The 10,423-nt window shown below is 42.9% G+C and overlaps 2 protein-coding genes across 3 annotated transcripts in view; one reads left to right on the top strand and one right to left on the bottom strand.

The window, feature by feature from the left end:
- Positions 1–252: 252 nt before the first annotated feature.
- Positions 253–1,377, top strand: LOC311341520 (ATP-sensitive inward rectifier potassium channel 1-like; the record flags this gene model as incomplete). Its single annotated transcript, XM_084466351.1, has 1 exon — positions 253–1,377. One exon carries the CDS (start codon positions 253–255, stop codon positions 1,375–1,377), a length of 1,125 nt encoding a protein of 374 aa, XP_084322477.1.
- A 1,757-nt stretch (positions 1,378–3,134) lies between these two features.
- fli1 (Fli-1 proto-oncogene, ETS transcription factor) overlaps positions 3,135–10,423 on the bottom strand; it is a 27,675-nt gene continuing 20,386 nt past the window's right edge. For both annotated transcript variants that reach the window (XM_084467010.1, XM_084467011.1), the window contains exons 6-9: positions 8,837–8,896; positions 7,849–7,911; positions 7,574–7,621; positions 3,135–7,226 (exon numbers count right to left, since the gene is read on the bottom strand). In XM_084467010.1, the coding sequence (XP_084323136.1) occupies positions 6,697–7,226; positions 7,574–7,621; positions 7,849–7,911; positions 8,837–8,896 (701 nt within the window). In that variant the 3' untranslated portion in view covers positions 3,135–6,696. The remainder of the gene's footprint in view (positions 7,227–7,573; positions 7,622–7,848; positions 7,912–8,836; positions 8,897–10,423) is intronic.

Below are 10,423 nucleotides of genomic sequence, written 5' to 3'. Positions count from 1 at the left end.
ATCAGCTGTAGGACAAACACAATGCCAATGGAAAGATTCATAATGAGGACCAGGTTCCATGCATTGTGTTTCTTAAAGCATAGGATCTAGAGTGGTGTATACAGTATATATAATGGTATTCCATTCTCATAGTATGGAAACGCAAGTTAATTTTTATGTCCAATTTGCATATATTTCAACATTCTGTGTGTACATATGTACTCCTACAAGTATTTAACATGCATATTGTCTTCCCTGAATCCGTCAGAAAAAATGTGTGGATTCTTCCAGAGGCACCTCCAGAATAGGCTGTTGGCACGAAGAATTCATAGAAATAGGTTAGTGACCAAAGATGGCCGCTGCAACATTGAGTTTGGCAACGTGATGTACAGCAACCACTTTGCCTTCATGGCAGACTTCTGGACCACCTTTGTGGAGATCCGTTGGCGTTTCGTCCTCCTCTTCTTCATTGCCGCCTTCACCCTCAGCTGGTTCATCTTTGGTCTTCTGTGGTACTGGATTGCTCGTAGCAACGGAGACCTTTCATGGCAGAATCCGCCTGCCAGCCATACGCCATGCGTGGACAACGTGCAGGGACTCACCGCCTCGTTCCTCTACTCCCTGGAGACGCAGACAACCATCGGCTACGGTGGCCGCGCCATCACCCCTCTCTGCCCAGGCGCCGTCGCCCTCATCATCATCCAGTCCCTGATCGGAGCCATCATCAACTGCTTCATGTGCGGCATCATCCTGTCCAAAATCTCCCTGCCTAAAAAGAGAGCCAAGACCATCACCTTCAGTGACATGGCAGTCATTTGTCCCAAGAAGGGCACCATGTGCCTTTCCATCCGGGTGGCCAACATGCGGAAAACACTGATGATCGGGAGCCAGATCTATGGCAAGCTGCTGAAGACAACCCACATGGCAGACGGGGAGACCATCATCATGGACCAGGTGAACATCGACTTCTCGGTGGACTGCGGGAAGGACAACCTGTTCTTTGTGTGTCCCCTCACACTCTACCACGTGATAGACAGGAGCAGCCCCTTCTTCGAGATGGCGGTGGACACCCTGCACAAGCAGGAGTTTGAGCTGGTGGTGTTTCTGGACGGCACAGCGGAGTCCACCAGCTCCTCATGCCAGGTGCGCACCTCCTTCATCCCCAGGGAGATCATGTGGGGCTATGACTTCCTCCCCATTATCTCCAGGAGCAAGCAGGGCAAATACAGGGTGGACTTCTCCAACTTCTCCAAGGTAGTGCCCGTGACCACTGCACATTGTGTCAGCTGTTTCCACAACCTCAAAGGGCACCATCTCCACTCCAGAGAGGGACAAAACAATCAGGGCTTTGAGGCCATTGATATATCTGAACAGCACCCCACAGTCACCAAGATGTGAGTCTTTTGTTGGGGGGAAATATGAATTTTGTTGTGTCTATGAAAGACAAGAACGATGTGTTGACAGCAGGTGCCAAGAATCACAATGCAAGGTGAAGAAATTGTAGCCTACAGTCAGCAAAGCCATTTTGATGTATTTGTATGTAACGCCATGCCTGTTACTGTCAGGCCACAGAAAGAGAGAGAAAACAGATCAGCAATGATAACAATGCTCTGAATTGAAAGGATGAGGAACACTTAGATTGAATGGCTTGACCGAAAGCATATTGAAATATATCCTGCCACTTGACCTTGGGAAATGCTTGACCATCTAGTTAACTTTGTGTTACTGAAGCCTTTAACTTTTTTATCCATAGTATTTAGAAAATATTAAGAAAGTTGCTAATTTATTCTTGTCATTGTCTGTGTACATTGACCATTTTCCTTTCTTTTTTATTTGCTTGGAAAGACTGTGAGAAAACAGCTCTTAGGAATACACTTAATGATTGGCTGTGTGCAGCAATAAATAATATATGAAAGTCTTTATGCTTTGGACTTTAGACAGTAAATTAAATGTTATTTTTGCACTGACAGAAATTGCTCTATGTGATATTCTGTTCCAACCAAGCTATCGCAGTACTTCACATCTGTGATCAGAAAGGTCAAATAAACAAAACAACAGGTGCCGTCCCCTGTTCATGCTTTTCATCTCTAAAACAAAGCAAAGTTGTGACAGCAAATAAATTCCGAGCACAACAGGATGCAATTGTTCGAGAAAATCAGACATTAAGTTGCCTGTGATATTTATCATGAAATCTAGACGCTAAGAGCATCATTCCCGCTGCTGCTCTCGTCATTTGTCACAGAGAAGTAGAATTTGTGATTATTCAAATACAAAAAAAAAAAAACTGGAGGGTTTGTATGTTTCAGAAGGAGCAAATCTCTTGAGCTTATTTAGGGTAGAGGTAAACTACTCTACCTTGGCCATACCATACAACAGCAATAGCTAGCATACCAATAGGAATATAATAAATATATATAAATGTATTTGTCTACTGCATCCACAATATCCAATATTTTACCAACAAAATGTAATCTTGAAACGAATGCAGTTGTTATGATAATGTATTGACTTTAAGCCACATGTCTAATTACCTTTTATAAATACATTTAGTTTGAGAGTTATCCAAAGTGCAAGATAATGGATGGAGTAAGATTAGCCAGTCAAATGTGTCACCTTGTACGCTGCCTACTCATTGTAGATCTATTAAATAGCACCAGTAGTGAATGCCTGGCCTCTTGTGGCTGAAACATGTATCACAAAGTTAACTGTTCCGTTAAAAACGAATATCCAAAGGTATGTTGTTAGTTAGTATGACAACAAATACTGAGATAACCAACGTCCCACTACCAGTGCTCAAAGATTAAATGTGTTGAATACATGTAAAGCTTCTGCTCCATTCGATTGTAAGTTAATTTAAGTTAATGCCATTGGAATGTCTTGTCAATAACATTATTAAATTAAGGAGTATTTGTTTATGCAATCATTTAGTGGGAATAAAATGTTCTGATGCACAAAGGCTTTAAATTTTTTGAAGGGCTTATTTTGTAGGATAATAAAAAGACAATTAAAAAAGGAGACAGCAGAAAACAGCCTTTAATCGTGTTGCCTTTAGGGAGTAGCTACAATGCATTTGAATATGCATTTTACATATTTAAATATATTTATAAGTTGATATGTTTCAATAAAATTGACACTACAGACAATGTACTTTGAGAGGTAAAAACATTTATTTTGTCACATTTTTCCTATACAAAAGCCCTTTTTCAAAAGGTATTACTTAATAGATTGCAGAAATAAAAATAATAATAATAATAATACATTGGTTAATTGTAAATTATACATATATATATATGTATATATATATATATATTTGATCTCCGAAATACATTGCATATAATAAGTAGCACAGTTCCCTTTTCAATAATTATTTTTAGACACATGAATGGGTACAGATTTAGAATAAATTCTTAAAAATGCTACAAATTACATGTTCCCTTCTGATTGACTTGTCTAAGGCTATGGAACTTAAAGAAAAGCTGATTAACATTGTTGGTAATGTTTTGCATATTTTGATGAGCAGATTGTAAGGCACATGGAAAGCTGCCAAATCTATGGGTTATCATGCATGAGAAGTGATTTAAAAATTGAAATGAACCACAATCATTATATGAAGATTACAGAGTTAAACATAATTTCCCTTAAGTTGGCTTTTGAGATATGAAGCAGGCATTTGTGGTATTAGCAACAACAAAAAGAAACAAATCTTGTGCACTTCAAGGCACTGAGCACATTACAAGTCAAATTTCAAAAATAATAAAAATCACAAGAAACATTAATGTAAAAATGTATTGCCCAAATGTACAGATATAAAATGTTGAACAAACTACGTAGCAGAAATGGACTCAAAAGGTTTGCATTTTTGACCGAGGTCAACTCGTATTAATTCTCTTGATTTTTTCTTTATACTGTGTCACATATGAAAATAACTCTGCATAATTTATACAGTAAGTTGCTTTAATGCCTAGTTGAATGATGCTTACAAAATAATAGAACATAGGTCTGACAAACGCACAGCGTTCGCGAATCTGAGGATTTCTTTGTTTCATCTTGTCATACTTAATTTTTTTGGTTCTTTGACAAACTACTCATTCCTAAGCAATTCATTTTTCAAGTGTCCATTTTCAGATATTTCAAAAGAAATACTTTTGCCATCGAAAAATAACAAAAAAAATCACCTGAAGATGGATTAGGGTCAAATCCTGACTTGAGACATGTGCATTTTGCTGATCAGTGAGGAACTTAAAATAGGTAGCACATTCCTGCTCTCAAACCGAGATCCTGCCCTGGTGGAATGGAAACAGAGTCATGATGGGTGACCTGACCACCGACTGGCCCGGAATAGAGGAGGGAAGCAATAATGATAACTGTGGCTGTCAAAGTGCACTTCAAAACCGAACATTGACAGATTCAGGGCCAGATAAAGTAGGCTAGATAAGGTAGATGTCTACATCTTCATGGTCTACAGGGACCAGTTCACAACATTATTATGGAATCGTATGTTAAAGGGATAGTTCAGGATTTTGGACATCGGGTCTCATTTCCAAGTGAGCCAGTGAGTTATTTATCATTGAAGACACTTTTCATTCAGTCCTTCTAGTTGCTGAAATCGCTAGGCTAGCGCAAGTCGAGGAGAACTGCTAGCCTGCCCATAAAAACAGTTTTACCCACTCCAAAGTACACCCGATGCAAACCAATTATAATGCCCGACTATCGATGTAAATGTCTGTGTTGATAGAATAATATTAGAAATAAAACTATCCTTGTATCGCAATGATCACATTACATTTTGGGGGACTACTTTCTCAGCAGTGGCGGAATTTCACTTTGCTCCGTTGTAGCAACCAATTCACTACAGCAGAAGGTAAACAGAGAAGCACACTCCAGGTAATATCAGTCCGCCGCTGCCGTAGCTTGCTTCCAACTACAGGGATTATAAACTAAATGCAATGCGATGCAAGTGTAAGTTTATTTCTAACACTATTCTATCAACACAGACATTTACATCGATAGTCAAGCATTATAATTGGTTCTCCTCGGGAGTGGGTAAAACTGTTTTTATTGGCAGGCTAGCAGTTCCCCTCGAGTTGTGCTAGCCTAGCACCAGTGATTTCTGCAACTAGAAGGACTGAATGAAAAGTATTGAAAATGGTCTCCAATGATAGATGAACACACTGGCTCATTTGGAAATGAGACCCGATGTTCAAAATCCTGAACTATCCGTTTAAGGCACTTGGGATAAAAATGCACCAAAGTTGCAAGTGGATACATTAAATCAACACTTTATTTAGAATTCCAGATGGAAGGCCCTGAGTGTAAAATAACCGATTCTTTACTTACTGGTGAGAGAATGAAAACATCTGACAACCTTTTCATTTTGCTTCTTGGCACTCCTTTCCAAATGTTTCACAAGCAAACCCCAACACATTCACATTAATACTTACTTAGTTCATAAGCCAACCCTCTGGGAATGACCCGCTTGGAAGACAAAACAACACATCCACATTTGAACAGACTGGTGTGTGGGCCTCGCTGGAAACATCAGACCTGGGATGAATTTCTGTAACAAATTGCTTCACTTACTTTTTGAATGAGCTTCTCCAGCGAAAGGGAACCAAAGGCCCAGCCCCAGAAAACAATTGAAAACAACTAAAATACATTGGCGTCGTATAATCCAGACATGCTAGAGCAAACAAAGTAATTTAAAGGATTACGACAAAAGTAAGTGAACCCGGCCTGCAAAACATACAGCGCTTCCGTCTTTGGCATTTAACTCTTCTTTAGCTTTCCAGTTTGGAGGATAAGATAAACGGTTACATCACATATTTGTTGCCAAAATGTCATTCAGTGCTGAGAAAAGTCAACGAGATTCAAAGGACTCCACACACATAAAGGGGACCTGGGAGATGGAGAGAGAAGCAGGTAGAGACTTTGAGGTGGGGCGGTGGGGGGGAATGTGTTGTCCAGCCAGTTGGAATGAAACCAGCAACATGACTATTTTAGGATGAAAGCATAAAATAGGCAGCTACATACATGCATACATGAATGTACTGAGGGAGATGTCGATTAAGAGCCGTGAAGACTAGGCTCATGTCTGCTAGCGGTGGGACAAGCGCGTTGGGGGGAGCGGAGGTGAGGGAGCAGGCCTCTGGATGCTCTCTCTCCCCTTGGGCTAGGGCCGTGTACAGGGACGAGTGTGTGTCCGAGCGTTGTACTAGACGGGACACTTATGGGTCCCGTCGGTACCGCTTTCTCCGAAAAAGGCAGGGAAGGCGAAAGGCACAGGAAACACAGACTCTCTTCCAAGGTAGAAACAAACATGGAAACATTGGCAAGTCTCATAAAGTTAAGTAGTATTCCATTTTTTTGGACCATAACATCCAGTTATTTTTTTTTATTTCTACACATATATGTGTATATATATGTATATATATATATATATATATATGTATATATATATATATACATATATATATATAAAAATAATCCTTCAATCCTCCGAATCTTCCTTCATGAAGCCGTTTGGAAGCAGACTTTCTGCAGAGCCCACTGGCCCGTGCAGCTCGGGAAAAAGGTCCGTTGGTTCTGTTTGAGTGCAGGTCAGCGAACGTGGACAGTTCATCGTAGAAAACCATAAGCGGGGCGGGCGACCAGGACTGGCGCTGAACACTTGTGGGTCAGGATTAGAAGGTTTATCTTTTTTGGTGGGGGGGGGGGGCTTTAGTAGTAACTTCCCAGGTGGGACGGGACGTGGGAGTTGGGGTGGCGCGGCACGTTGGGGTTGGGGTAGATCCCCGCCGTGGGCGAGCTCCAGTACGGGGCGCTGGGTCCGAAGAAGTTGGAGGAGCTGACAGGCATGGAGGATGGGTGCTGGGACACAAAGTTGACCTTCTGCTGGTGGGCGTGGTAGGAGGGCACATAGGCCAGGTCCGCGGGGTACTTGTACATGGACGACTCGGTGGGGTGCGGCTGCAGGGCCTGGGCGATGCCGTGGAAGTCAAACTTGTAGGCGTAGCGCTTGCCGTGCACCTTGGTCATGATGTTCTTATCATAGTAGTAGCGCAGTGCGCGGCTCAGCTTGTCGTAGTTCATGTTGGGCTTGCTCTTGCGCTCGCCCCAGCGCCGCGCCACTTCGTCGGGGTCCGTCATCTTGAACTCCCCGTTGGTGCCCTCCCAGGTGATGCAGCCCGCGTTGGCACTGTCCGACAGCAGCTCCAGGAGGAACTGCCACAGCTGGATCTGACCGGAGCCTGGGTGGGGGGGGACGGGGACGGGGACGGGGGGGGGGACACACAGGGGGTCAGGCAGGGTGGGGTGCATCTCCATCCCTTCAGACTCAGATTCTACTCGATGAGCCCGGGGGGGGGTGGCTTTAGGAAATATATACAAATGAATGAAAGCAAATGTAAATTAATTAACGATTCCAGAAAGAGTCCAGAACTGATCCGTTTGGCGTTCCCTGAATCATAAGTCATTATTTAAGAGGGACAGAGGGTAACACATAAAGCAAAGCATTTCTTAAGTAGGCCTAGCCCTTCAAAAGATGTTACAAAGCCTAATTACGCTGAATGGTCAGACCATGGCTGATGTGTCTTACCTGGATTGGCAAGGCGACTACTGGTAGGCCCCAGAATCTGGTAGGGATCTGTAGGTAAAATTCATAAAATTCATTCACACATTCATAAGTCCCTCAGGCATAGATGATCTTCAGCCACGACTGTGTCTACTCTGTCACCAATTCGGAGTAATGTTGATACTTAAACACGAGGAGACATTAAACAGCAGTCCTCACCAGTCATCTGATACCCACCAGCACACCAAGGCTGCACTGTGTGTGTATTAAGGTTGGGTGTGCATACAGTGAACTGTTACCTGGCTGAGCTCTGGGCTGCTCTGCAGACTTGTTGGACCCGTTCTGGCTGACGACTGGCGAGCCTGTAGCGAAGCAACAGTACCCAGGAGGAGGAGGAGGAGGAGGAGGAGGAGGAGGAAGGGGAGGAGGAGGTAAAGGAGGTGGAGGAGGAGAAGGGGGTGAAGGAGAAGGAGGAAAAGAAGGTGGAGGCGGAGATGGGGGAGGGTGAGGAGGAGAAGGGAGGGAGAGGAAAAGGAGCAGGAGGAGGAGGAGGAGGAAGAAGAGGTAAGGGGATAGGATGGAAAGTTCAGGGATGCAGAACAAAAAAAAGAGAGAAGAAGAAGAAGAAGAAGATGAAAGAAAACACAGACAAAGTCCCAAAAAACGAGGGACATAGTAGACATGACGAGATAAAGAGCAAGGGAGGTGATATGAAGATAAGAAAGAGAGAGTGGGGGAAAGGAGAGAGAGAGAGAGAGAGAGAGAGAGAGAGAGAGAGAGAGAGAGAGAGAGAGAGAGAGAGAGAGAGAGAGAGAGAGAGAGAGTGGGAGTCAACATCAGAAGGGCGGTTGTGGATAAGCTACACATCATGATGGCATGTCAGCAGTGGGTTCCAAGGAAAACAAGGCCAGTAGCTGGTGCTCTTAAGCGCCTGTTCGTGTTCTGATGACAGAGGGTTTAATCTTTGGTGGTCCGCCCCACAGTACATGTCTGGACTCTGTGGATTTTGGAACTGCTCTGGAATGGACCAGACTTGAGTAAAATAGTGTTGTAGGAGAGAGATTGCGACTGTTTCGCTTTAAAACCACAGTGGAGTTACCCAGTGGGTGGAACTTTGGGCACAGCATTTTTACTGACACTGGCAGCAATGTCTGTGGCACTGTGAGTTGTGCTGAGTCCAACCTTACCCACTTTAAGCATGTCGGCTGAAACACACACGTATTGGAAATACTGCAGCCGGATTGAATGTGATCAAAGCGGACTCAGACTCAATGTGTGTGTTCTCACCTTTTCCACTGTGCATATTGTTTGACCATCCTGTTCGCCGTACAGCATCATACGAGGTGTCTGGGAGAGAGAGAGAGAGAGAGAGAGAGAGAGAGAGAGAGAGAGAGAGAGAGAGAGAGAGATTTGCTTACACTCTTGTCTAGAAATATTTGCATGGTGTCAAAATAAAGACTTTGACAGATGTGTACAGACAAAGTACACAGGGTAAAGGTAGTTAACATTTAGTGAGATGCTCAGAACGTAATATAAATACCAAGACATAAATGAGTGCAATGAGTCCAGGGTACTCACACGCACATACACACACAAACACACCCACACACACGCACACACACGCATACATATGAACACACACAGACACTTGCACACACCCACACACAGAGACACACACACACACACACACACACACAGACACACACATAATTGGTTAACTGTTTTATTTGGCATACAGCAAAGGCCCAAAAATAAATGGCCCTGAATATGTTTTGAATTACAATTCTTGTAGGCGAAGCAGCTTGGCCACAGACACACAGAGCAGTACAGAGATAGCATTTGAGCATAGCGAACATAAACCTGCATCAGAGCATGCAGACCCTAAGGCCTTTTTATGAATGACATGCAGGCATGCAGCCATAATGCTGATTTTAGGGTAGATCTACCCTTTTAAAAAGCGATGAAGAAAGCAACTAAATATATTCGGTGAACCCTTCCGATTCATTATGGCAATGAATGTTGGCAAACAATTAGTATATGAATTGGTAAGAAGTGGCCACAACGCAGATATAGAGTGAATCAATTGTTAATGTATACATTTTTACGTAGCACAGATGAGCACTCACACACACACACACACGCACACACAGACACACACACACACACACACACACACACACACACACACACACACACACACACACACGCACACAGTGGTTTGAGATGTTAAAATTGGATATAGCGTCTGATAGAACCCAACCATTGTATGAAATAAATGGTCAAATAAACTGAAGCCACTCCATAGGGAGATTCCTGGGACTATTGTGTGACCTTAAATGCTTCTCCAAATACGGTCACCACACAGGCAGTGGTGTGAAACCCTGAACAATACTGCCCTCTTCTGGACTGAAAATTGCTTTTTTCAACGACTCATTACCACCTCCACAGCTTGCAGGTACGCTGCCATTTCGATGCATTAGTCTTTCTTTGAGAGACTAATGCTATGTTTAGTGTGTGTTTGATATGTGTGAACACAACAACATTCATTATTATTTATTATCCATTCATTCTTTTTTGTAATCGGTCACTAAAACTACATTTCATTTCTGATTATCTCTCATGCACTACTTTAGCAGGATATAAAAAATAAAAGATGTGTCTTCCAAAAAAACCTCTCCTAAATTCTTATCTGCCTGTTTATGTTAAACCCATGTTTACTTTCAACCAGTATTTTGTCTCCAAATCCGCTGGTGTTCCCCTCACTACAACTCTTTCTGGTCATAACGAAACCAAACGATGATGACTGACGATTCACTGACATCAAGTCAACTCTGGACCAACGAAGAAGAGAATGAAGAAGTTGAAGAGGGCTGA

This window comes from Micromesistius poutassou (genome assembly GCF_964030765.1).
Source record: "Micromesistius poutassou genome assembly, chromosome: 4".
Taxonomy (NCBI): Eukaryota; Metazoa; Chordata; class Actinopteri; order Gadiformes; family Gadidae; genus Micromesistius; species Micromesistius poutassou.
This window is presented reverse-complemented; position numbering and strand designations above follow the sequence as displayed.